This window comes from Rousettus aegyptiacus, unplaced genomic scaffold, assembly GCF_014176215.1.
Source record: "Rousettus aegyptiacus isolate mRouAeg1 unplaced genomic scaffold, mRouAeg1.p scaffold_m13_p_3, whole genome shotgun sequence".
NCBI lineage: Eukaryota > Metazoa > Chordata > Mammalia > Chiroptera > Pteropodidae > Rousettus > Rousettus aegyptiacus.
In genome coordinates this window covers 165,596,547-165,624,473 of record NW_023416306.1, presented here as the reverse complement: position 1 = coordinate 165,624,473, position 27,927 = coordinate 165,596,547, and the positions used below count along the sequence as shown (strand labels likewise).

Here is a 27,927-nt window from a genome sequence, read left to right as displayed (position 1 = left end):
CGGTCTCTAAGGGCGAGCGCAGGGCGCCGCGCTGCAATCACTGCGGCGCGGCCCTCGAGCTCGGTCCGCCGGAGGCTGCGCGCCGCGAGGGGTTCCCACGGTCTCGGCCGCCGCCGCTGCCGCGACCTCCCGCCGCAGGTACGGTCCGGGGTCAGCGTGGAGCGTGTGCCGTGGCCCTCGGCCTCACGGCCGGGATTTTTCAGATCCCCCCGCACTTTCTGAGTCATCGTTTCTCACCCTTCGGAGGAGAATTTCGGGAACCCATGGATCCCCAAGGAACCCCCGTGCCCTCTCAGGCCAGCATCCTGTGGGGCGGCGGTGCGCTCTCTCTCTTGTGGCGCGTGCTCTGGCTGGAGGCCCAGGCTCCTCCCAGCGCAGGGACAAACAGGCGCGAGAGGAGAGGGCGTCTGCTGAGCTCCCACCGCCGAGGAGGGCCAGGCAGGGTCCGGGGCTCGGTTCCGACCTTCCCAGTCTGGGAATGGAGCAGACCCGTGGTGCTGCCAGGGCGGAGCATCGCACCTCTCTCCAGTCGGTCCCCCGTAGCCTGGGGTGGAGGGCTGTGAAAAGGCAACAGTAAAATTGCCCAAACTTTTAGAAACGTTCCCATCTGAGAAGTCCGGGAAGCTCCAGTCTCAGAGGCTTGAGCTGATGGGAGTTACGGGATGAGTCACATCAATGGAAGTGAAAGTTAGGTGGGTTTGTCTCCTGCCCCTAACTCTTTAGAGTTGAGGTTATACCCGCATGGGTTATTCCATGCCACAAATTGTAGAATCTGGTGGTCGGAAGAAGGACCTTGGTGTCAGGTGCTTCGTTTTAAAGATGAAAATAAATTCCCAGGGTTTGAGACTTGACCTGTGGTATGTAGTGAGTGGAGTAATCCAGTTTTCTAAACGGTTAAGGCCGCGTTAGTTAGCAAACGTTTATTGAGCCTGACTAAGCTTTTGGAGCTGGAATTACTTCATAGAGAGGCACTCTCCAGTGAACTATGCCAGTGTTTCAGGGCCCGGGGTACCAGTTTGCACAGGGACAGCACCTAACCTTGTGCCGAAGTTCTCCGAGAAGGGGATGCTGGAATGGAGTTTGAGGGGTGGGCCGGAGCTAGTGAGATGGAGGAGAAGAATGTTTCATCTGGAAAACAACACGGAGAAGCCATGGAAAGAGGGATGATTTTGGAGGTGGAGTCTGGAGATTTGGGTATTCCAAGGGATTTCCTGTGGGTGTTGGATTTCACGGTCCCTGAGGGCAGACAGGTTCATCTTGCAGGGCTTCCTGTGCTGCTGTAAGAGCTGGGTTTTGTCCTGTAGTGTGGACAAGTATAGGAGAGAGGCCATATTAGGGAGCTCCTTGCAGTAATTCCCAAGAGGAGTGCCCAGGGTTTTAAAGAGAATTGGAGTGGGAAGGGAGGGGAGAGGAGAAGAACCCTGCCAACCGTTAAGGGGGTGGAATACACCATACCCACTGTTGTCGAGTAAAAATATATTGAAGTGAACTTTATCATTTGAGTTTTCCTACCTATAAGGAAGTGACCAGCATGGTTTTTTTTTTGTTGTTGTTTGTTTGCTTTTTTTAAACTGCAGAAGTGGCTTTGTAAACTGTCATTCAAATCCCAGTTTATGGTGGGGAAATCGTCGTGTGGAGCAAGGGTGTTGAAATTGGAGTAATTAAACGTATAAGACTCAAATTTCCTTGGAATTCATGAAATGCAAATTAAACCCATAGTCAGACTACTTTATTTCCATCAAATCAGCAGTGATAAAATTCAGTACTACCAAGAGATGATAGGTATTTGAGAAAAGGATTCGCTACTAGTGGAAGTGTACCTTAGACCAGTATAGCTACTAGCAAAATGGGAATATCTTAAGACTCAGTGGTTCCACTTCTAGGAAGTAGTCTAGAGAGCTAGACATTTGTATATAAAGAATATCAGGATGTTGATTGAAATATTGTTTATAATGATGAAAAGCTCGAAATAGCCTAAATGTTCAATAGTAGGGAACTGTTTATACATAGATATACATGTTCTTTAAAAGTATAATAAATCGATGGGAAAAAAATGCTAACTTACATAGCAGTCATCTTGCAGTGTGGGGAGAATGGGACAGGACCTGGGAGAAAATTTTCATCTATAATGTTATATTTGTTTTATGGGGAAAGAGACTTAACAGATTTAAAAGTTATTAACAGTTGATGGCCTGGGTGGTAGGTAACAGTTGTTTTATGTTGTACTTTACACATTTCTGTATTTCATGGTCTATCTTTCAATTTCTTGAAACATAAATTGTAGCAAAATTTAACTAATCTCTAGTTTGTAGCCTTTTCCCAGAAATCATTTTGGGAAAAGGCTACAAACTATCCTGATACTAGGTTTCAAAAATAGTAATTTACGTGAAAGATATTCAAGGCCCAAATAAGCAGTGAAAATAAAAACAGGGAAAAACCATGAACCATAAGTCAGTTTTACTTTGCTAGATTCTTAAATTCTTCTAACCATTAGCAGATTTTAAAAATGAATTTTTTACTGTGTCTATTTTGAAATACAATTAGTTGCTTATACCTTTTGTAATGTTAAAAGATAACTTTTTTAACAAGGTAAAGTCATCATTCTATACAGATACAAAAATGAACAAATGTTAATGATTATATTTAACTCATTAATGAGGAAACTTAGGTGTTATAACCAGTTCAAAGGAGCCATTAAAGTACAGACACATTTCTGGGTCAGAAATAGTGAAATGAATGTGTAAACAGGAGGCAAAACCAGGTTTTTAAATTTTTTCTATAGTGAGAGGAAGTTGGCCGAACCTCCACTTGATGGAATAAAGACAAGGATTATTTGCATTGCTATTATCCACAGTTTACATAGAATTTTTAGATATCAGGTAACCTTGAAGAATATGCTCTAATGTAGAATCCAGTTCGCTACCGAATCAGAAATTTTCCCTATAGGAACAAAAATTGATATTTAACCTGAACAGAATACATTTTTCATTTGAGAGTTGAGGTAAGATTCATTTGAATTTTAATTCTACTCTTTAAATAGGAAACCAAAGGATTGGAGGACTGCATGGGCCCTTAATAATTTAGTCTACCATCTCATTTCACAGATGGACAATTAAGGCACAGAAATTTGAGTCTCCCCTGAGGTAGTAGTTATGAATCTTGAATTAATAAGAAATTACACTGGACACTTGTTAAAAACAGCAGCCAGGTTTCACTGTATTTCTGCTGTTTCATCAAGGGAGAGAGACTAGTACAGAGCTGAGCTGAACTCCAAATACAGCAAGGACATCTTGGACTTATGGGCAGAGTAAGAGGGTCAGAGGCTGGGAAATTATTAAGAGGAAATTGATTAAGTATCAAAGGTGGGGGATTCTTGCAGGATTTTTGCTAAAACTGGGCTCAGCAGGCTAAGGATTAGTTGGGAATAGGGGTCAGAGGAAATCGACTCAAGCTCGGTCAAGGAGGGGGGTCCTTGACCCTGTCCTTGTATCTCTTGCATGTTGTCAGCCAGGGACCACTTGCGTGATGATTTTGTTATAAACCTCTGGAGAGCAGAGAGTGGGATCAAAGACCTTCAGGTTTGGAAGGCTTCTTTCAGATGGCACTGTCTCATTTGACTTTGACGTTTAGCTGTTTCTAAGCCAGGGGCAGTAGCAAATCAGAGCTGGCAGTGAGAGGTCACACCCGACGATGGTTAAGGTGTGGGCTTTGGTGTCAGACCTGGGTTTGAACTTGACTCTGCTACGTAGATGGTCCTGTGACCATGACCTTATTTCTTGTACTGTTGGTGACAGTTTATCTTGAACGGGTACTCTGCCCCAGACCTCCCAATGGATCGAACTTCTTGAAGTCAAGCAGAGTCGTTCAGTTGCATCCCGGTGACCTGAGAGGGCCACAATTCCAAGAACAGCAAAGGAACAGTCATTGGAGGCTGGTGAAAGTCTTTCCTAAAGACTTGTCTGTTGACCTTGCCTTTGTGTGGACCAGGTTCCCTTTGATGGGCTCTTCTCTGAGAAGAGACCTTTTTACAGATGGCCTGCAAGTGCCTTGGGATAATAGGGTGCTGGAGAGCACAGTGGGTGTCTTGCTGGAGGAAACGGGAGGCCCGCTCTGGGCCTGGGCCCCAGGTATGGTTACAGGGCCTCCCAAACGTTCACATAAATGACTCCTGTGACAAACAAGCTAGTGTAGTGGAAAAAGCAGCCTTTAGAGCCAGATCTGTGTCACTAACCAGCACTGACACTTTCCTGTAAGTTTCTATACCTTCGACCCACAGTTTTCTCAAATGTCTGAAGGGAGTCACGAGACTGGCTCAAGGCTGTCGTGAGGCTTGTGTAAAGTGGCTCAGATTTCCTGCTTCCTAGAGCCACAGATGTCTCACTTTTCCACCTTGTGCAAAATACCGACACGCCTCCCTCTCGGGGAGGCTTTCTTCTCTACCCTGGTGAGAGCATCGGCTGTCTGTGTCATTTTCTCCCTGCACAGGGTTAGCCAACTAAACACGTATTCCCTAACAGCGCATCTCGGAGATCTTCCATTGAGATCTGCCTTACTCTTTTGAAAGGCTTCACAATACCCCGCTGTGAGGATGTGCCGTGAATTACCTAGACGGCCCCTGTAGATGACCGTTCGTTCGTTACTTTCGGTGTTTTCCTGTTACAAACGGGCAGGCTTCTTCACCTCCTTAAGATCTGACTCTTTTGAAAATGATGCCCTGCACTCCTACCGGGGCTGCCTCTCCTGCCTGGTCTTTCCCCCTGGCGCTCATTACCACCTGCTGACCTGTATGTTTTAATGATCCGACCCTAGAAATGTCAACTCAGTGAAGGGTTTTGTCCACGTGGTCCCCCGTTTGGGGCCTGCGAGCGCCGGGTGGGCGCGCAGGCCCTGTTCGCTGGGCAGACGGTGGGAGACTGCAAACACGGTGATCCCCGTGAGCTAGTTTAACAGGGATTGTTTACTTTTTCTTCATGAGTCTTTCCCTTTGATAAAACAAGAATAATTGGCATATGGCAGGATTTTTTTTTTTTTATGACTTGGTTGATCAGGAAATTGCCATCCGAGGCCAGCTGCTCTGAGACGTGTTTGTCGCTGAGGGTGATGGCATGATTATAGCCCTTTCACGTCTCATCTTCACTCCAGGCCCCAATTCGTTTCCCCAAACAGCATCAGCGTATGGGCTTGTAAGTGGCATGTTCCCATCAGTGTCATACTGTGAGGCTTTTAACTTTCCATTATCAAGGAAACACTCTCTTTAAGAAAAAAGGAGAGAGGGAGACCATCGCCAAACGTTACCTAGGAAAATATCGCTGTGTTTACAGGGCACTTTCTCTCGTTGGGGGCGTAACTTGCTGGTATATTAATAGAAAGAGTGAAAGATAAATTCGAATTTCTAAAACTAACCTGGCAGTACTTTTCCAGTGCCTGGCGTGGTGTTTGCTAATTTGGGCAGTTTAGCTGCTGGTGTTCATTCTGTTGTTCACAGTCAGGCCACCTGTTTGGTTCCAGTATTTTATTTATTCTTTTCGTCCCTATGTATGGAAGGTAGAAGTCACACACCACTGCCTCCAGAGGAACAGGTCTTCGGGATTAAGTCACGTGAACCAAACCCGGAGGAGACTGGTGTGCAGACCAGGGAGCCTGTTTAATGATTGTTGATGACGGGTGATAAAGTCCAGCCAGGCTGTGCCTGTCACGTGGGCCGAGGGCACATGCTTGCTCCTTAGGGAGGACCAAAGAGACCGCCTGTTTTACTGGAATTTAGTCACGTCCATTGGTTTACAGGTTGTCTCTGGCTGCTTACGCAATATAGTGGGAGAGCTGAATAGTTGTGACAGAGGTGGAATGACCTACAAAGCTTGAAATACTGACTATCCAGGCCTTTTCACAAAAAGTTAGCTGACCTGGGAAGGCTTCCCAGCGAGGCTTAGTTGCAGCCAGGAGGCTATGGGATTGCTGAGAATCGAAGAGCTGGGTGGATCACCTTGGTAGTCACTGTCCTACCTCCTGTGCGGGGGCTTTTGAGGAGCCCTGGGGACAGGGGAGCTTTTGCTCCTTGGCTTTCTCTTGCCTAATCTCACTGTTGCTGCTGCTTACGTTTGTGTAACTGCACCTTCTGTCGTTAACCTCCCAGCCCCACGGGGAGCCATGGACAGGTCTGGCGGACTTGGGAGAGCTTCCGCAGGGAGAGGAGAACGCAGCAACAGACCAGGGCAGTCCCTGTGGTAGCCGGCTGCTGTCACCTGTCCGTTCTGTTCCCCGATGTCTGTTACGCACCGTACTAAAACACAAAAGCCAGACAAACAAGAAGACTTGGCCGTTTAAGGATAATCTTAAACACAAATCCAGGACCCCTTCCTGCAGTGACCCATCCATCCGGAGACCTCGCAGAGGGGCCGGAGAAACCTGAATCCGGCACCAACTTCGTTTAAGATTAGGAATCGGGTTCTTGAAAGGAGCGGTTCGGCATACGAGCTTCTGGGCAGTGTGGACTGGAGCCGTCAGGGATAAGAAAGAGGCCCAGTGCAGTGGACCTGGGTGTCACCTGGTGCTTGTCAGACATGCAGAGTCTCGGGCCCTGCCAGGCCTACACATCAGAATCTGCATTCTAACAAGATCCCAGGGATCTGGGTACTTGGTCAAGCTGGAGAAGCACTGGCCTAAGGCGTTCCTACGTTTTTAAACTTTTAGCAGACTCACGGTTTCCTGTTTCATCACTTATGGGGGAAAATCCACCATTTTGAGTTTTAGCCCAGCGTTTGGCTGAGTGCTGAGGATGGTTTCTCAGGCACAGAGGTAGTTCATGCCTTAGCCGGCGGCGTGCTCCGTGAGGACAGAGGCTTTGTCCTGTTCCTTCTGCCTTCCCCGGCAATTAGCATGTTGTCTGGCAGGTGGGTTTTTAGGAGAGTCTGGCTGAGTGGGTGAATGAATGAGTGAATGAATAAGGGAATGAATGAATGAACACTGTTTTGCCAAATGGCATCGGAGGCAGAGGTCAGCCTTGCAGACTGTTCTGCTCTGAGTTCTTACACCTCGAAGACCGTTTTCCTCTTATCTCAGAGTGACAGGCCTGGCTTCTGTCACAGGAAGGCTATCGTTTTAGAATAACATATTCAGGACACAAGGCAGAGTCTGACTCAGCCTTAGTCCCTCTGGTGCTTTAACATTTATTGAAAATTTTGACAATGGAGTATAAAATTGGGAACATAGTTCATTAAGAATAGTCTTGTCTACGGCCATGCCACCCTGCCTGTGCCCAGTCTCGCCAGATCTCGGAGGCTAAGCAGGGTCGGGCCTGGTTAGTACTTGGATGGGAGACCGCCTAGGAAGACCAGGTGCTGCAGGCGTTAAAAAAAAGAGAGAGAGAGAGAGAGAGAGAATAGTCTTGAGATGCAGAAAGGCTGACCAGGGATTCAGAAGGCATGTGTTCTGGTCTCTGGCCAGAGCTGACTGTCCAGACAAGTCACCATCCTTGCTTCAACTACACTTTCCTATAATATAAGGATTAAAATACCTGCCCTGCCTGTTACACAAAATACATGTAAGTGGGTTGTGTTATTCAAAGACATTTATTTGGGCTGCCAGTGTTTGACTATTGCTTATCTAGATAGCTCACTCATAAATTTATAAGTTGCCCCTGAGGATTTATAGTGAACATGTATTGAATTTTGACAAGCTTTACTGTATAAATAATACACATTAATTGTAGTAAAAAGAGACAACTATGGAAAAGAAAATCATGTTTAATTGTACCTGCCACCCAGCAATAACTATTGTTACATTTCTATGTCTGCCTTCTACATTTTTCTGTGCATATGTTACATGTATATTCTTGCAAACAGTTCATAGCATGTGGTAGACGTTTTTCTAACACAGTGAATTTTGTTGATGAACTTTATCTGATGTAGTCTCAGTTGTGACAAAAACTTTAAAAGGTTCCCCTTGCTCCACCCAAGGAAGGGGCAGCAGGGCTAAAAATAACATTCCGCTCTGTTGGCATTTTTATCCTCAGCATGTTCTGTCTGGTGACTAAATGGTCTTATCTTTTGACCCATTTACTGTGGAGTTTTCTTAGGGACCAACAATAGTTTTCTGTTCTTGTCATTTCTTTTTTTGCTTGACTCTGCTTTATTCTTCCCAGGTGTCTGCAGTTGAACACCAAGGTGCAGAATGATTTGGGAAGTAGCCGTGGTCCTCAGCTTGGTCCTGGGAGTTAGAGCTGTCCCCATGGATGATCCCGAGGATGGAGGCAAGCACTGGGTGGTCATCGTCGCTGGTTCGAATGGCTGGTACAATTACAGGCACCAGGTAAGAAAATGAAGAATCTTTCTCTTTATGGCACTGGCATTCTGTAAACCATCCTGGACGTCATTAATAGGACAGACTTTTTAAAAAGCCATTTACACTCCTATTAGGCTGGCAAAAAAAAAAAAGTGTGTGTGTTGGTGAGGATGCGGAGAAACAGGAACCTACATATGTTGCTGGAGGCATTATAAAGTGGTACTGCAGTCTGGCAGTTCCTCAAAATGATTCCTGTGGGGTACTTCAATGTAATGCAAAGTTTTCAGCCTTGGTGCTGTTGACATTTGGGGCCAGGTAATTCTGGGGGGGGAGGGTAGCGGGGAGGGGCTGTCATGTGCATTGCAGATTTAGCAGCATCTTCAACCTCTACCCACTAGAAATCGGGAGCACCACCCACCCCACTGTAACAACCAAAAATATCTCCAGCTTTTGTCGGACATCTCTAGTTGAGACACCACTTTTTAATAAGGAAACTGAGAGTTAAGGAGAGGAAGTGACTTGCTTATGGCCACACAGCAGTTGAGGTACTGCTGGGACCGAAGCCTGGGGCTCTGGTTAGAACCTCACGAGACCACTTTGCTTTCCATGCCTCTGCCCAGCTGCTCTCCCTTCGTACCCTCCTCCCCATCTCTCCTGGCATTTCTGCCGAATCGGCCTGGCAAAAATTAGAAAAGAACCCACATCCATAGATACGTTAAAAGTGCAGCTTTCCGCTGGGATTTTGACACGGTGCAGCTGCTTTGGGAAACAGTCTGGCAGGTTCTCAAATGGTTAAACGTAGAGTTACCAGATCACTGCTAGATATACACCCAAGGGAAATGAACACACATGCTCACACGGAAACGCATGCTCGAATGATCTTCGCAGTACTGTTCGTAATCGCCGAAAGGTGGACGTAATCCAAGTGTCTGTCAGCTGATGAGCAGATAACCAAAATGTGGTCTCTCCACACAAGGGGGTGTTACTTGGCCATAAAAAAGAATGAGCGCTGAGACAGGCGACAGCATGGATGAACCTTAAAAACGTCAGGCTGCATCCAAGGGTCAGCGCTTCACCCAGCGTGGCGTGTACGGCCAGTGGCCAGGATCCAGACACAGGCCACGAGGCTCTGGAGCAGCGGCACCGTGCGAGAGGACCGCCCCACGTGTCACGGTACATTTTCCAGCAGCCACATTTTTAAAAAGTAAAAAAAGTAGGCGAAATTAGTGTTTATTTCATTTTACCCAATATATCCAAACCGTTACCGCTTCACTTGTAATCAGTATTAAAAGTTGATAGTAAGATCCCTTACGTTCTGCTTTGGGTGCTGAGTCGTCGAAACCCAGTGTGTGCTGACATTCAGGGTGCCTTCGGCCCCGAGCGGCCGCGTTTGACGTGCTCTCCGCCGTGCATGCCCAGCGGCTGCCGTGTTGGATGGCGCGGGGCTGGGGTCTGTGTTCCCGACGTTTCGGCCCTGCCTCCTCAGCTATGTGTCCCTCCCAGGGCTTTCCTACCTGTTACGTAAGGGGGTCGATGCATTTGCACTCCGACCGGCTCTGAACTTGACGGATTATCAAATGAATGATTTCTTGAATGGTTTTAGTATGCTAGCTGAATAGGAAGTTTGGCTTGACTACAAAGTTGTCGTCATGGCGAAATGATCCATTTTACTTTTATTACTTAACCGCGGACCTGACACCTTTCCACAGGAGCGACCCGAGCGAGTAGCTGCTCAGCCTCGGCCTTTTCCTCTCTCTCTACCCACGAGTTAGAAAGATGAGGGATTGAGTACAGGTCACCAGTAGTCAACAGGCTGATTCATCAGCCACCCTGGTTTTTATACAACCAGCTTTTAATGATAGCAGTTAAACATTATTAAATATAGGTATCCAATTGCTGTTTGCGCCCAGAAAACCCACCTTATTTATTTATTTTTTTCCTGAAGTGTTGCTACTTTCCCTGGGGGTAAAGTGCTTAATATCGAAATAGAATAAAGGGAAGCAAGACAAAAGAGGTGGCCACAGACTGAAATATTTGTCTTTAAATAAGAGAGGATGACAGTGCAGAGGCCGTGCCCAGAGGAAACACGTGTGCTGAGTCATCGCTGACCCCGGCTGTGTCCCTGCTGGCTTGCTCCTGTGCTAGCCAGCTGCCAACGTTTGCTTTATCGGCTTTGGAGGCTAATCATTGAAAGAGCATTTGAAAGGACTTTGCCTGCAGAACCTATGCAGACTTTAAACTTCCTTTTTTGGTACAGGCTTACATCTTCCTTGGACTCGCACAGCGCTCATGATCACAAATCTCTTTCGTTTAGGGAAGATCGATACACTGGGCCGGATTAATCATCCATCGCTAAGTGCTTTTCTGTGCATCGCGACAGCTATTTACACGCCGTTTCATCTCGATGGAATCTGGTTTCTCAGTGACCCGTTTCGGGCTGGAATTCGTGGGTGACAGAGAGGGGCTTGGTCTGAGGCGATGCTGGTGGGACGGTCTGTGTCCAGTGGCCTGCGTGCGGGGCCGGTAAGGCCTGGTGAGGGCGGGTTCCTGCCATGGTGGGGCGGAAGCCAGACCGGGCTTTGTGGAGGAAAGAGGGAGGGCGGGCAGCGCATGGTAACAGCCGGACAGTTCATCTTCCAACGGGCTTGTGAAGGGAAAGAGAAGGAGGTCACCAGGGGAGGAGTGGGGCTGGAGGGGAGTCTCTTTCAGGATGGAGGGATTTGCGCACGTGAAGAAGGAAGACCTGTGGCCTGGGTAGGGCAGTGGGGATGGTCATTGAAGTAGGTTGAAGGTGAAGTTCACTGTCTCACAGGCCATCAGGACTTGGGAGGACGACAGGAGTCTGGAGGAGAGGCAGGTGCGAGCCAGGCGTTACTAAGGGTGGGGAGAAGGGGTGGGGTTTGGGTTGCTTGCTTGGCAGTGGGGCTCTAAAGGAGGAAGTCATTTGGTGTGTTGGCAGGAAGGGTGAGGAACTGTGAGAATGCTGACTCTGCTGTCCTCCGCTGGCCTGAGCTCGGGGTGGTAGCGGGGAGAAGGGGGAGAAGGGGGGCTTCCACCTCCTCCCGGGAAGGCTTTAAGAGCGTCTGTGTCCTGGGTGCCTGGAGGAGGCAGGTAGGCAGGTTTCAGCTGAGGCAGAGGGAGAGAAGTCTAGAACCGGTTGGTACACGAGGGAGCCGGAAGGAAGAGATGTGATGATGGACGGTCAGGTGGCGGGGTCCTCACGTTTCCGAAAGACTGACCAACTTTCATTTATGTGTTTTAAAAATGTGTACAATCGCCACTTTTTAAAAACAGCTTTATTGAGGCATACGTTTACATGTCGTACAATCCACCTGGATTGTAATTATATAGTTATCATTATATAGTTCAGTGATTTTTAGTAAATTCATACAGTGGTGCAGGCATTACCACAGTCCAGTTTTAGGAGATGTGCATCATTCTAGAGAGTTCCTTCATGCCTGTTGCAGTCAGTCCCTGCTCTTCTCCCAGCGCCGTTCAGCCTTGGATCTGCTTCCTGTCTCTATTTTTGCCTTCTCTAGAAACGTGATATAAACGGAATCATATAACATATCTTTTGTGTCTGGCTTCTTCACTCTGCATGTTTTAAGGTTAATCCACGTTGTTGCAAAGTATCACTTATATTAAAAAAGATAAGAAGAACATTCTTTTAAAGAGGGCATGCTGGACAGAGGGAGGGCAGAGGGGGCCTGAGCTGGGGATGCAGTTGGCGTAAGAGGGCTGGCCTTGTACAGGCCAGAGGCAGCGCAGGATCAGGAAAGAACGTGGGCTTCAGACTTGCGCAGACCTCAGGGGTCATGCCTGCTCTCCACTTACTTGCTGTATTAGTCTGGACGGATTACGTAATCTCACTGTAAACCTCTGCTTCCCTCTGGAAGATGCGAGGTTGGTGGGGGCGCTCAGGGAGGTCCCCCTGTGAAAGCCGCTGACCCTGGGCCTCGTCATGGCGGCACTCAGAGCACGTGTCAGGAGGTGATACTATGCGCACACCTGTCGGGTGAACAGACCGTGAGAAACCCCTCTCGGCAACTTCCTGGCTCGAAAGTGGGCCCCCTCGCAGTGACCGAGCCCGGAGTGTGCCGTTTCCACGGGCCTTGGTTCCAAGCCGATTTTGCTGACGGTTGGCCTAAGATGGAGGCGGCAGGAGCTGCCTCGTCAGGAAAGTCGCCTACAGCAGGAAATCACGGGACACGTCAGGAAGGCTGTCAGAACTCCTGACCGAAGCAAGGAAACAAGTTGAGCCACAGCAATCTCTGTTCGGTTGTCCCGAGGGTAAAGTCTTGCTCAATACCCTCCTCTCAAATGTCACTGCGTATGGCTTTTCTGTTTTTAAGAGGAAAAACGCATATAGGTCAGATATGTTCAAGGGACGTGATGCAAGTCGCCTTCAGCACCCTTTCCAAACGAGGTGACTTGGTCTAACCCTCCTTCTGTTTGTTTCGAGTGCCGGTAAAACACTCGACTCTGACAAAGAACCCTCGTGAGTTGACGAAGTTAAGGCAGCGAAGTGCCTCCAAGGACCTCGGAGAGAAGCGCGACGTGACTTCGAGACCGCCGTGCGTGCAGGAGGGCGCGAGGCACGGTGTGGCGTGCCGGGCCCTGTCCGAGCTTGTCCCTCACCTGCGAGAGTGGGGAGAAGAGCACCCGCGTGTCAGGGTGGTGGCGAGGAGGCCCAGCCGTGCAGGGCGGCGCCCACCCGGGGCGTGCCGAACCTGCCCGCTCCCAAGTCCCTAGCTCTGTCGAAGCTCATTTCACACATCGCATGCCGTTCCCCCGTTTCGAGCGTGCCGCTCCGTGGTTTTTTAGTAAGTTGTGCAGGTGTCACCAGAAATCGGTTCTGAACATTTCCCTCGGGCCCCGCCCCAGCCCCGGGCCACCCCTGGCTTGCTTCCTGTCTCCCTGAACATTTCGCGTAACCGGAGCCGTACAGCATGTGGGTCTTTCGTGTCTGGCTTCTGTTAGCATCACGTGTTTGAGGTTTATCTGGGACATGGCATGTGTCAGCATGCTGTCCCTTTCTGTTGCGAAAGCGTATGAGATCGTATGGATGGACCACATTTTCTCGGTCCATTTACCCGTGGGAGGACATTCGAGTTGTTTCCATTTTTTTGCCCGTTATGACCAGTGCTGCTAAGAACATTCGTGTGCAAGTCTGTGTGTGGATAAAATTGTTTTTTTTTTCTCACAGGCAGATACATAAGGGTGTGATCGCTGGGTCTTATGGTAAATTCGACGTTTAACTTCTTGAGAACCTGTTAAATTGTTTTCAGAAAATGGCTGCACCGTTTTACATTCCCTCCAACAGTGATTGGAGGTCCCCGATTCTCCACATTCTCACCAACACCATTATTGTCTGTCTGTCTGTGAAGTGGTAGCTCTTTGTGGTTTTAACGTATATTTCACTAATAACTAATTATACTGAGTATCTCTTCATGTGCTTATTAGTCATTCCTATGTCTTCTTAAGTGAAATGTTTATTCACATCTTTTATCTATTTTTGAGTGGGTCGGTTGTCTTTTTCAGAGTTTTTTGCATATTCTGGATACAAGTCCTCTATCGGATATGTGTTTTGCATATAATTTCCCTTACACTGTTGCATGTTTTTTTCATTTACTTAATGGTATGTTTGAAGTACTAAAGTTTTTAATTTTGATTATGTCCAATTTATTAACTTTTTTTTCCTTTTGTAGACCATGGGTATCACCTATAACATCTTTGTAGTTATAACTCAAGGTCCAAAAGATTTTCTTCCAGGTTATCTTGCAAAAGTTTTGTTTTAGCCCTCGCATTTAAGTCTGTGACCCATTTGGAGTTCACTTTTGTGTATGGTGTGAAGTGAGGGCTTATGTTCATCTTTTTTGCATGTAGATATCCGGATTTTCCCAGCACCATTTGTTGAAATTCTGTTCTTTCCCCTGAGTAGTTTCGAAGTAGGGAAGTTAAAGTCCTCTAACTTTTTTCTTCTTTTTCAATTTTTTTTGGCTAGTCTAGGTCTTTTGCGATTTCATTAAAATTTTAGGTTCATGTTGTCAATTTTTGCAAAAAAAGAAAAAAACTACCTGACTTTTAAAAAATAGTTAAATAGTATTGTCTTCTGATCCATGAATTTAAGATGTCTCTCTGTTTATTTAGCTCTTTAAATTTCTCTTAGCAATATTTTATAATTTTCCATGTGTAAGTGTTGTACTTCTTTTGTTAGATTTATTCCTAAGTTTTATTTTTAATGAACCTTCCTTCTGACAGGACTAATAAATTATAGGGTGATTCGTCACTTAGGTGAGTAGGTGAGTGGGTCTGCTCACTTCCATTTTCATCATAGGAGTAGGTTAAATCTGAGATAATATTGATTTTTACACAAAAGCCATGGTTATCTGTAGATGTGGTGGTGGCGTGTGTGTGTGTGTGTGTGTGTGGTCTACGTCAGTGTTAATTGCCTGCTGAATAAGAGCTTGACTGCTTGGGGGAAGGAGGTTAGAACTTGAGTTGAAAGACTGTAAATGTATGTGTGTTAAAATAAGTTGAAGACCTGACCAAAGCTTCACAGCACGCTGTCCACGAGAAGGAACCTGTCGCTCCTTCTGGGCACAGCCTGACACTTGGCGAAATCCTTTCTCCCAGGCAGATGCGTGCCACGCCTACCAGATCGTTCACCGCAACGGGATCCCTGACGAGCAGATCGTGGTGATGATGTACGATGATATCGCCAACTCCGAGGAGTGAGTACAGAGCACTTTCAGCCTGGTGGCGAAGAACTCCAGGGCATTTCTTAAAAAATGCACGTAGACTCACGGCAGGCCTTATCTCTCAGTGGCCTGACGTTCGGGTGTGAGCAGACTCGCAGATGGGCTTCCACAGGGTTGCTTCTTGTAGAGCCTTGGACATGACTCGGGCACCTGGCAGGGGCAGGTGCATGGGCAGTGGGCGCTGGCGGGTGTTTTGGGCTGGTGCTTCGGAAGGGTGGAAAGCATGAGTTCCTCTCAGCTTGGAGAATCATCATGGGGTTCTGCGGTGCTTGCTCCTGCCCCCGAACAGTGGACAGCACAGTGGGGACACCTGCGGCCTGTCCCGAGAAGGCTGGTTTGTAGGTTGGACCCCACCACCCTTCTTTATATGTCTGTCTACTGTTATTATTCACCGACTTTAATTTCACAAATAGTTCTCTCATGTCCGCTTATCTGATTTCTTGAGGAGATCAGGAACGGCAGCTATGGGTACCAGACTTAACCAGCGCCGGTCTCCCCGGCCCCTGGGTCACCCTGCTGTGGCCCTGTCGAAGGGTTCTGCCCCGCACCGCGGTCACAGGACAGGTCATCATCCATTCCGAGCTTTAATGCCTCAACTCTTGTAGTAAAGTCTTGTCTTCTGTCCTGCATTTTTCTGGTTCTCTCCGAGAGATCTCTTCCTGAGGTCTTGTCCCCGGGATGCCGTGTGGTTTCCCACTGGAGGCCAGGCGCACCTGCCAAGGCCCCGGTCATGGTCCTGACTGTGGGCACTCAGCCCTTCACCGCACCTGCCCGCAGTCTGTGCGACGCCCGTGATCCCCCAGCTACTAAAGCCACCAACCCTCAGCGAACGTTCGGGCAGCGAGCAGTCTTTGATAGACGTGGTCGATTCCTCTTTTGATACATAACTCGGGGCCCGTTGCTGAAGAGAGAGTTCAGAGACGTGCCGGGTTTTGTGCTTCAGCCGTGTCCCTTGGTTTTCAGCAATCCCACGCCGGGCATTGTGATCAACAGGCCCAACGGCTCGGACGTGTACGAGGGAGTGCTGAAGGACTACACCGGCGAGGTGAGGCCGCGGCGGCGGCGTTGCCATTCCCACGACGATCCCCCCTCTCCCACGACGATCCCCCCTCCTCCGCGCATTTCTAGAATCAGAACCTCACCACATTGACTTCTGGTCATGGTTTCGTGTTTGGATTAATATTTGTGCTCGAGGAGTAATTTCTGAGAGATCTAAAAGAAAGCCGAGGAGAAGAAGAGAATAAAGTTAGAAGTTGTAGTCTACCAATCTTGAGTTTCCAGTCTTCTTATACTTTAAACCTGATGATACATTTCTTTCCCTAATACCCGATATTCCTGAGGTAATGCTGTTTATTGGATTATAGAATATCCGTGCTCTTTTTTTCTCAGCACAAGCCCTGTGCCAAGCATCTCTGGATTTTGGCGAGATAGTTTTTCATTAATTATTATTGTTATATATCACTACTAAATTATGATATCCCTCCCAGTGGATTGAGGCTGTATAGATTGACACATTTTTAAAAACACCGTAATGACTTCAGCCTCTTAGTTTTCAGTCTCTTTTTGTTTCATATCAGAGGGATCTTTTTTTTTTTTTTTTAACATTTTATTTTTATTTTCCTCCTCTTCTTCCCCCCTTTCTTCTGGTAACCACTAGTCAGAGTGATCTTTTAGGAATTAATGTTCTTGGTGATAAATGTTTTATCTGAAGTTAGCAATTCTTTCAGTTTCAGTTTTCTCTTTTAAATTCAAGTACAGTTAAATTGAACACATCATACATATCATATGAATGTAATACACAGTCGTTTCTATATAGTTATATAAGGAAATGTCTGGAATCTAAGTGGTAGGATTTGGGGTGATTTTTTTTTTCCTTTCTGCTTTTTTTTCCTTATTGCTTTTTTAATGATCGGGTATCAATTTACAAAATCTCCTTTAAGGACATAGGATGTCCTTGGGACTTGGCCTTTTAGGCAGGAAGCTGGACGCAGCGGGGAGGGACCCGGCACTGACATTTCTGCCACCTCTTTACTGTCCCCCTGAAGTGATACACTTTCTCTTCTGCTTGTCCCCACCAACCAGCATCTTTGGGTTTCTGCACCTGGACTTTGTGATGGTCAGGAAGGAATGGCAGCCTCGCTGAGTTGCCATCAGCCCAGGACAATGTGATGTCTGAGAAGAGGTCGCGCACGTGCCCCAGAAACACTGAGCTTGATTTGAGTCCTTCTTGGTTTCAAACTGCTTGCTGTTAAGCCTTGGAGGCTTCCGGTCTGGTGGCCTGGGCCTGCTACAGGCTCCGCACATGCTCTGATTTGAAATGACAGCTGCATCTATCTGATTTCAACTCCCAATTCTTTGTAGGACGTCACTCCGCAAAATTTTCTTGCTGTGTTGAGAGGTGATGAAGAAGCAGTGAAGGGCAAAGGATCTGGAAAGGTCTTGAAGAGGTAATGGGTGTTTTATGGCTATCACATGTTTCTGAATGACCTGGGACCCCAGAATAGAGAATTTGAAGAGACGTTGTTCTTAGCTTCTGGGCTGTTTACCCACGAAACATGGCTGAGTGAGGAGCTCTGTCCTGACTTGGTTCAGGCCACATGGGGCTGAAGGCTGCTTTTGGCAGCCCATTTCTGTGCTGAATTAACTCTATGATCCAGAGTCCCTCATTGCTCTTAATGAAAGTTTCCTCATCACTTAAAGCCACTGATTTTTGTCATATCCATGGATCCTGGTGCTGGTACATTCCACTACCTGTGGAACACGCTGAGACAGGCGAGAAGCCCTCTGGCTGGTCAGGTTGCAGGGCTCTGGCCTGCCACCAGCCCTGCGCTCTGATCGGTGCAGTGGGGAGGGGCACATTCATAAGTGCAGCTGGAGATGTGGGTTGGAGATGCCTCGTTCAGCATCACTTTATGCAGCATTTTTACCTGTGCCAGGGTCTTTAGTAGCAGACCTTCAGAGAATCTGGGGTACTTGGCAAATGGTGCTGTTTCTCTCAAGCTAGAGGGGAGGCAAGTAAGCTCATGTGAGTTAGAGCAGAGACGGGCATCTGTGTGGGATGCACCAGACTGGTTCCAAGTGAGTTATGACATCTCCGCAGCCTGGAAGCTGAGCCGTCTGCGTGGAAGCCCTGGTGAGGGTGGGCAGGTGGGCATCCCAGGCTGTGCAGGCCGAGGGGCCTGAAGGGGGAGTCGGAGCCGCTGCAGGGCCGTGCTCGGCTGTGTGTCCTTACTCCCTTCCTCGTTTGGGGGAGATCTGCTTGGAGAGCGCGGCTGTCTGAGACGAGGCCTTGTCACCCAAGGACGCCAGTCTCCAAATCGTACCTGGTCCGTCTGACCAGCTCCCCAGCAAAGGCCTCTCCTCCTCCCCGGCCATAATCCAGAGGTCCGAGGGCCTAGGAGCTGCCTTGTGACTCAGTCACACTCAGCGGGAGCAGAAGGAACAGCTCCTCGTGTTCTTTGTACCTGATCGAGAGACCGTAATCCTTAAACATCTTCTTAGTTTTCTGAAAAAGGCAACTTTTCAGAGACACGGAAGGAGAAATAGAAACAGGAAACAGTTGGCTTTGACTCTCGTCTGTCGTTCTGTCTTGGCAGCGGCCCCCAGGATCACGTGTTCATTTATTTCACCGATCATGGAGCTACTGGACTACTGGCTTTTCCTAACGATGACGTGAGTCTTTTTTTTTTTTTTTTTAAATTATAAAGACAAGCTAAGAGAATGGAAAACAAAAGCTCGGTGGGGACATCGAACCTGCGATGTGGGTTGCCGATGTCCTACAGCGTAGTATGTGTGGCACGGGAGTGTCCTGGAGGACACATTTGACACACTTAGCGGCTCGAAATCTCTCCAGAGGCATCCCTTCTGGCAAGTTTCCCCTACGTTTCTTCTGACGCTGCAGCGTTGGTGGCTGTCTAGGACTTGGGAGCATTGCCCTCGACACAGGAGTAGAACGCTGAGTCTCCAAATGCTCTGGACCCAGTAATGACGCAGGAAGCACATGCCCCTCCCCTTTTTAAATATGCGAGTGAAACCGTTGAGATGACATTCTGGGCTAGTGCCGTTCACTATGATTACTTACAAGGATTGGTACATAAGGATTTACAAAGCATCATTAGGACTTTATCAGAGGGTTACCGGCGAATGCGTTCTCTCGAGGTCCTGTTCTGAATGTCAGTATTCTTACCTTTCAGCTTCACGTAAAGGAACTGAATCATACCATCCATTACATGTACAAACACAAAATGTACCAAAAGGTAACGTCGGCGTCTGGGGTGGCCGCGGGGGGCGGGGTGAGGGTGGCCGTGTTTTTTGGAAGGGGCGTCTTTTTGATCAGTCTGGTTTCTCGGATTAACCTTTTCTGATTCTGGGGCTTCGGCCGTTAGATCAGAATCCCTGGAGACCTCGTCACCACACGGCGTGGGTTTCCCACCCCCAGAGTTTGACTCAGGGGTCTGGGGAGAAGCCTGAGAGTTTGCCTTTCTGAGCTGATGCCGAAGTGGCTCGTCCAGAGACCACACTTTGAGGACTGACGTTTCCGGGGCTGTCCCCAGTTCGGGGCAGTTGGGGGAGGAAAAACCACCATCCTGTTCTCACTTTGGCTTGCACTCGCCCCCGTGGCTCCCTTTATAGAAACTACATAGCTCGGGCGTGTACATGATGGTCACGTGGAAAAGTGGCCTGCGTGCCACGTGCCTCCCCGTGCTGGACAGTGGAACAGTTTTCCTCGGCATCCCTTTTCTCTGCATTATTTCAGCTAGCAGATCAGTTTATTCTATTAGCGACGAATGAATTCGAGTCCTTCCGGTTTGTATGACAACAGCTTCCGGCCGCAGCCTCTTACAGCCGGGCTGTCTCCCAAAGCAAAAGTGAAAGACCCTTCGGGACGGGTGCGGAGCGGGCAGAGCCAGAGCAGCACTGGCGCGAGGTCTGCCTGGCCCGGGTGTGAGTCCACCTGTCTCGTTCGCCTCTCAGATGGTGTTCTACATTGAAGCCTGTGAGTCTGGGTCCATGATGAGCCACCTGCCCACCGACATCAATGGTAGGTGGTGGGAGCCCTGGCCTCTGAGCCAGGCTGGGTGAGCTTGTCGGTCAGAGGTGCAGCTGGTCATTCCGAGCGTGAAGAACTAAGGGCTCCACATAGCTGGGCCCTCTGGCAGCCTGGTGTGTAGAAGTGGGGAGGTAGGTGTGGGCAGCTCTGGGCTTCCTCTACTCCTCAAGGATTATTGGCCAGAGAATCAGGGATCTGTACGTGAGCTTCACGATGCTCTTCCAGGTTCTAGTAAAGCTCCTGAAGTCCAAAATCATAGCCTTTGGAATAGCTTTGGTCCTTTGCTATGTGTTGCTTGCTGGCTCCCTGATCTAGGGCAGGTAACTTAGCCCTAGTTATTCCCACTAAGTAACCCTTAGTTATTCCCACACGTAAAATGGGGATAAAGATGGTACGTGTTTTGTTTGCTTATCATTTGAAGGGCTGACATCTGTCCAGCCCAATTCTGAGCCCGTGGTGGCTAGAAAGTAAATGGTAGCTATTGCATAGGTTCAGTCGATTTTACAGTTTCTTCAATAAATGTTAACTTTCTCCAGAAACTAAGTCACCAGAGCTGTTAACACCTTACAGCATTATTCCAAAATGGTTTACTGCCCTAATAAGCATGCATGCTTGCTTATTGCTGCAGAAAGTATCTATTAGTTGGCTTCTCTTCCTTCCACATGTCATTAAGTGAACAGTGCTGGCTATAGTGACGTCTCCTGCCCTCCCCGGCTGCAGACAGGCAGCACATTTTGATTGCATTAGGAAAGAAGGAAGACCCAACCTTCTAATGGATCCCACAGCAGAGAAGAGAATATGACTAAAAGGTGTCTTTAATTCCTCATAGTTTATGCAACTACTGCCGCCAATCCCGACGAGTCATCCTACGCCTGTTACTATGATGAGAAGAGGTCCACGTACCTGGGGGACTGGTACAGTGTCAACTGGATGGAAGACTCTGACGTGGTGAGCCTTCAGGGGACTCGCTGTTTAGCCGAGGCTTGACCATCAGCCTCTGACGGTCGGAAGACTTTGCTGTTTATATTTTCGCAGGAGGACTTGACCAAAGAGACACTCCACAGGCAGTACCAGCTGGTAAAGTCCCACACTAACACCAGCCACGTCATGCAGTATGGCAACAAGGTGAGTAGGGGAGCCTGGCATGCGTGATCAGTTCCTTGAGTCCCCGGCTAACTCGCCTGGAATGTTTATCTCTCAGTGAGGAGAAACAGGATCCGGGTGAGAAATGACCGAGGCCAGGATGGCTCTGCCTCTCGTGGCCACTCCATCTCAGGGACCCTGCTCAAGCTTTGGCATCAGACCATGCTAGGTTCAAACTCGGGCAGTCGCGAGACTCTAGGGAAGCTACCGAACCTCTCTGGGTCCCCGCTTCCTCCCTGACCAGAGCCCTAGTGTTGGTGAGGTCGGGCATCGCAAACACTGAACACAGGCCAGGCACGCAGTGAGCAGTTAGAGTTAAAAGCGTCTCCGACTTCCATGGCTTGTCCCCATAGAAGCCCACCCCTTGAATTCTGCAGGGTCCTGCCCCACTGCAAGTGGCAGGATGTTACCTTTACCTTTTGACTATAAATTAAAGACTTTTCCTCCTCCAGCCAGGTCCAGAAGGGGCCCAGGTAGCTAAATAGGCGCATTTATCAAGGCCATCTGGGCAGGGCCGCAGCAGGTGGCTGAAAGCTTGGGCCCTAGGTGGCTTTAGCTCTGCCCATCAGTGGACCCGGAGCTCAGCTCTAGCCTGGACAGATGCTTCGCACCTTCCTGCTGCTGGTCATTGGGGGCAGGCGCTGAGCGTGGTGGCCGAGTATAACCTAGGGTCACCGCTGGCTGCGGCCACTCAGGTCCACCATGCGCACGGCCGTGGAGGAGCAGTCAGACGCCTTTCACGCGTGGGGAGCAGCCGTTCCGCTGCGAGGGGTGCCAGGCATCGCGAAGTGGGTTACTGGTGGGTTTCAGGTGCTCGAGTGCGTTGCCTCGCCCACGGCCGGCACGTGTTTCCAGACTGCCCTGTGGGCCCTCGGGGGGTCCTGAAAGCACGCGGAGCGAACTGCGAGCCTCCAGGACCCACGGTGCATTCGGCATGTCTTCTCTCCCCACTCACACCGCTTCCTCTCTCTCTCTCTCCTTTCGCCCCTCAGTCCATCTCTACCATGAAGCTGATGCAGTTTCAGGGTATGAAACACAAAGCCAGCTCTCCCATCTCCCTACCCCCAGTCCAGCACCTGGACCTCACTCCAAGCCCCGAGGTGCCCCTCATGATCATGAAGAGGAAACTGATGTACACCAATGACCTGCAGGAGTCCAGGCGTCTTGTTGAGGAGATCCACAAGCATCTGGAGGTAAGCGGTCGTCCTGGCCTCGCGAGCTCAGTCTCTGCCTCCTGACTTTATCCATTGTGGCTGGAGCCAGGCGGTGGAACGCGGGGGTCACCCCTTTTCCTGCCACAGGGGAGAATGTGGGAGAGGAAACTGGCCTTTGTGCTCTCTTCAGATAGAAGTGAGTGAATGGAACAGTGCTTGCCTTTGTTCATTAAGAAACTGACCTTGACCTCTCTAGTAGCAGCAGGGAGCAGAGGAATGGGGGCCCATCTCCTGCATCCTGCCAAGAGGCCGTGGCATATGGGCAGTTTTTTCTTTCATACTTAGTTTCTTAGAAGGCTTTTTATTTTTTTATTTTGCTGTTCGGTGCATTATTAGCTAATTATATTAAAAAAAAAATCCAATCCACAAAAAATTTCTACTGCCTTAGGAAATCATAGTCATAGCCTAAAATTCTTAAATTGCTCGAGTTATCATTTATGATTCCTGAGTCCGTTTTCAGTAGCTCATCAGTCGGTTTGGAACCCGCAGAATTACGTGTCAGGTCACAGCTGTGCTGCTGGAACCATCAGCAGAGCGCTCACTGGGATGCCGGGCGGAGGTCGCCCATCCCTCTAACAAAGCTCGCTCTGTCCCCTGGTCGGCACAGCACAGGGACTGATTGATGTACTAGGCCACGTCCTGAGTTTTCTGAGAAAGATAAAAAAAAATCTGTGTGACCTGTGTCGCATTCTCGTATCTAGTAATCCCGGCGATGAGAGTCCCTGTGCTGTAGCTCCGTGTTCACCAGGACATTTTTCTGTTGGTGCCACAGTGTAGTACAGCAGTCCTCATATTTTTCACCTTGGACCTTTTTTTACACACTTCAAATTATTCATCCCAAAGAGCTTGTTTACTATGTGGGTTATATCGAGATTTCCTGCATTAAAAATGAACACCGAGATTTAAAAAACAACTCGTTTAGAAACAACAGTAATAAACCTGTCCTGTGTTAGCATATATATTTTTTTTTAATGAAAAATAAATTTTGGCGGGAAGAGTGGCATTGCTTCACATCTCTTTTCCGTCCAGCGTTATGGAAGACAACTAGGTCCTGGTACCTGGTTCCGCATCCACTCTGCGGGGCTCTGTTCTGGCTTGAAGTAAATGAAGAAAACTCAGCTTCACGCAGTTTATATAGTTGGGAAAGGGGGGAGCTCATGGTGTCCTGCGCGGTCCGGGGGACACCCGTAGTTCTGGACCACCACACATCAAGAGCCAATGGTCTGACACACGGTGGGCAGTGAGACTTTGCTACAGCCAGACATGGATGAGGCACCCGGGCCGGGATGGTCAGAGGACTCGATCGTAAATTTCGGTTAATGAGGGAGCCAGTCCCTCGGTATGTTGCTGGTTTTCATCATCTGTGAGGAAAACAGTGCCTCCCTTTGTGTCCCTCTGTGTGACCGTTCGCTGGTTTCTATAATGGACAAAGCTGTCTGCAGTCACATCAGCACCATTCATGGGACAGCTGTCTACATCGGGGCATAATTCCTACGCCCCTTCCCCCTGCATCCTCAGAGCGGGTCATGCCTGCACTGCAGGGGTTTAGATGGAAATGTTCCCAAAAGGCACAGTGTCTCTGAAGCTTTCTTGCTGTCACAGAAGCTTCGCAGGCACATCTTTCGCCTGCTGCAGGATGCACCTGTCGGCATCCATTTTAACCTCCCGGGGCGGGCGCTGCGTGAAGAGACGCTCCTGACCCATCCGGGGCCCCAGGAGAGGCTGCATGAAGTAAAGATGCCTTTGGAAAAGATGCTTTTCTTCACAGACCAGGCACGTCATTGAGAAGTCAGTGCAGAAGATTGTCTCCCTGCTCACGAGGTCAGACGACGAGGCGGGGAGGCTCCTGTCGCAGAGGGCCCCGCTCACGGCCCACGACTGCTACCAGGCAGCCGTGTCCCACTTCCGCTCGTCCTGCTTCAACTGGCACTCCCCCATGGTGAGCGCAGGCCCTGGGGGCTGCCGGCTCCAGCCCCCCAGCTTCCGTGGGCCGACTTGGCCTTTCCCTGCTGTTTTAAACCCAAAAGTCAAATTAATATTGTCCACTGGAAATCACGGCCACTGGAAATCACGTCAGAGGTGTTACCTCATAGAAGGTTCCATCCAGGCTCATTCAAAGGCCTTTGACAGGGTTGAGAGGAAGAAGGGCGGCCAACTTCACTGATCGTAAATCCTGGCCCTAGACACTCTTTTAATTGTCCTGGGGGATAGGAGGCTACCAGTCACGGATGACTCAGCTCCCGTCCTCTTCACATTTTTTCCATCCCCGTCACACCCTGTCCCTCATTCCTACATTCCTACCCCTCACAGCAGCCATACAGGTTTTTCTCCTTTTTGAATTGGTTCTGACTCTTCTCCAAGATTTACTGTCAAAGTCAGGCTTTATCTGTGTAGGAGAAGAAAGTTCCAGTTTTCTGCAGATGGAGAATGTCAAGGTTAGAAGGTGCCTAAAAAGCCTCCTGTGCTGTCGGTCCTGTGTGATACTCGGATCGGATCCTCGTAGAAAAGGGTCAGCAAAGTTGCCCACAGACCAAGGCCCGCCCACAGCCGATTGGCGCCTCCCCGCGCCCTGCAGCCTGTTTTTATAAACGGGCTTGTTACGGGAACACAGCCACGCTCTGCTCAGCAACAGCGTCTCTGGCCGCTTTCATACTGCAGCAGCGTTGGGTAGTTCATACAGCCCTCAAAGAATGAAATATTTACTGCCGTAACTATTTTTTCCCAAAAAGTTTGCCAACTCCTGCTTCAGAGCTGTGTTCGGTACGGTACTCACTAGCCTCGTGCGGCTACTTAAATCGAATCTAAGTTAATTAAAATGATGTAAAATTTAAAGCTCAGTTCTTTATCCATGCTAACTGCACTTCAAGTGTCCAGTAGCCACATGGGGCTAGCGGCCACTGAACTGGAGGACTTCGCAGCACGTTTCTGTCGTAGAGAGCTCTGGTGGGCTGTGATAGGGGTCGCGCTTGGCTGCTTCTATGGGCGGCTTCCTGGGCGCTTAGCTCCCTCCTCCATCATTAGGGACCTCTTGATTTGATTTTCCATCTGTTTACCCAAGGACTTACTTTGTTTACTAAATACCTTATTCTCTGGAGTTACTCTTTTGCCCTCTGGAATTACACACAGTCTTTCTTCTTCCTCATGAAAGTGCTCAGATTCCCCTGAAGTCCCCCCCCCCCCGCCCAAGATAAACATCCCCAGTTATTTCTGTCTTCTCTGTTACGATTTGTGTTTGGCATTTGGTTACCACCTGTCTCCCTCATCAGCGGGTACCTCCCAGAACCAAAAACCACATGGCCAAGGGAGGTGCGAGGTTGGGGTGGGGCACGAGGGTTCTCAGGAGCCCTAACCTGGGGCTCAGAGCACTCTCGGAGGCCAGCCAGCCCTCATGCACAGGTGCGTTTCAGGGGTGGGGGGCAGGGAGATGGCCCATAAATCTTGTCAGATTATCAAAAGGCGGGCACGGGGTCCATGACCCAAAAAAGGTCAAGAAGCAGTGGCCGAGATGCTTTATCTCTGCAGCCACGAAAGCGGGATATTCCCAAGTTAGGAGCTGACTGTAAGGTGAAATGATGGTGTTTGATTGTGTCTTTTGTTCTGTTTCCCTCCAGTACGAGTACGCTCTGAGACACTTGTACGTGCTGGTCAACCTTTGTGAAAAACCTTATCCCATTGAAAGGTAAATCAGTGCATGGCATTCGAAGGGTCAGTGTCGTTCTGTACGCAGAAGGAAGCACTGCTGTCCTTTTCTGCGCGCGGACAGTTTTTCTTCTGTTAGCTACTACCTCTGACGGCGAGGGATTCAAAACGGACGCGTCCTCGGTGATAATGGCGGGGTGGGTCTTTCACAAACGACTGCCCGTTCCATGTTGGGGTGTTTTTGTCTTCGTTTCTTCACAGTTGACATGGTTCAGCAACTTCTTCCTGTCTCTTGCAGAATAAAATCATCCATGGACAAGGTGTGCCTCGGTTACTACTGAAACGCTACCTTCTCGATGCTTTTCCGAGTGTGAGCACGTCCCTAAGAATGTGTGCTGATCAGAGACGGAAGAGGGGGAGCGAGAGGGAAGCCGAGCCCAGCAGCTCCGGGCCCTCCTGGGTTCGCGCTCCGGGCCGGCCTGCCGCTGGGCTCGCTCACCTTGCCCTTCTTCCCTGGTCTCCTGCGGGTCCTGCGTGATCCTCTGAAAAACTACAGATTTGCCTGGGTCAGGCTCTGTGTTGGGAAAGGTCTGTCTGCTTCTTAAGAGGGTTTTTTTTTGCCTGTTAGTTTTAAGAAAGAATTTCACGGGGGGCTCCTGTTACCAATGAAAGAGTCTCTGTTGTGAGGAATTTGAAGCTGGCACCTCTTAAGTCTTCAGAATGATTTTATTGAAAGGGGACGACATAAGCCCCAAATGGAAAGCTGTTTTCAGAAAAATAATCTAATTTTTGATTGCTTTTGTATTTTATTCAACAATAAGGTTAAATCTTAAAAAATAAAGATTGTAACTGAATCAGAGCATGAATTTCGGGCCCCTGATTTTGTAGTTTAGGCTCCTGGCCCCTCCCCGCCTTCCCTTCCAGCCGCTGGGCTGTCTGCCGCTCTCCTCGGACTTTTCAGCCTCCTGTGCCTTTGCTTCCTGCTCTTCCTCTTGCCCCGAGTGCCTTTCCCTCCAGCTGACAAGTATATCCAAAAGTGCGATTCCTTCCTTGTAATATAGGGAGGAGGCAAGAGAATTACAATATTAATAAAGCCGCGTTGAGAGACCGCAACGTGCTGCTCAGCCCTGCAGCCCGGCCAGGAGGACACCGTCAGAACAAAGGAAGGTTTCTGCTGGGAGCCTGAGGACCCATTCCCCACACCTGTGAAGGGGAAACAGGAACCAAGGGTCATTCCCTACGGCTAAAACCCTGGGAAACCGATCGATTAAGGGCTGGGAAATGCCAGCATGCTCTTCACGCTGCATAATCTTAGCTTTTCACGCTACATACTATTCCCCTTCCTCGCCGAATGTCCACATCAAAGTCTTTCACACTATCACTACCAGATTCTAAAGAATGACCCATAAACGATTCCCTAAACACTCAGCCCCTACTCACCCTCTCTCCACATCTCTCTTGGTCCCTCTCACTCTGCCTCTGAGAGACCATGCTCTCTGTCTGTGGAGCGTTCCCCCTTTTCTAATAAACTTGCCTTTTGACTCTAACTTTGGAGTGTGCGTTGAACTCTTTCCACACTCTCCACCAAAGGACCCTCCTCTCTCGGAGCAGGCTTGGTCTCTCATCACTCACGGAAATGCGCCCCGTCCTGCATCACTTGAACTTCCTTAACTTCCTCCTCTCTCCTCTGTCCGTCTGCATTTTCTTCACATCTCTCGCACCATGGTGGGAGGGGAGGGTTCTCTCAGCTCCTGGAGGGCAAAGGGCTGCCCTATTTGCCTTTGTTTCCCTTGACGGGGAGGTGCTGAGGATGGATTTGCTAAAGGCACGTAAGAGTAAC

At 49.0% G+C, this 27,927-nt stretch overlaps 1 protein-coding gene and 1 pseudogene across 2 annotated transcripts; both read left to right on the top strand.

Annotated features, from left to right (window-relative positions):
• Positions 1-26,565, top strand: LGMN (legumain). Of its 2 annotated transcripts, XM_016145463.2 has the most exons (14): positions 1-138; positions 8,141-8,307; positions 14,917-15,014; positions 16,005-16,086; positions 17,403-17,488; positions 18,638-18,713; positions 19,235-19,297; positions 20,016-20,082; positions 20,921-21,039; positions 21,127-21,216; positions 22,227-22,427; positions 24,217-24,387; positions 26,060-26,127; positions 26,386-26,428. In XM_016145463.2, exons 2-14 carry the CDS (start codon positions 8,170-8,172, stop codon positions 26,426-26,428), a joined length of 1,302 nt encoding a protein of 433 aa, XP_016000949.1. In that variant the 5' UTR covers positions 1-138; positions 8,141-8,169. The 2 variants fall into 2 exon arrangements, with proteins under 2 accessions (XP_016000949.1, XP_016000950.1); XM_016145464.2 differs by lacking the exon at positions 1-138 and having other exon boundaries at positions 26,386-26,565.
• LOC118601413 lies at positions 7,228-7,346 on the top strand (annotated as a pseudogene).
• Positions 26,566-27,927: the final 1,362 nt, after the last annotated feature.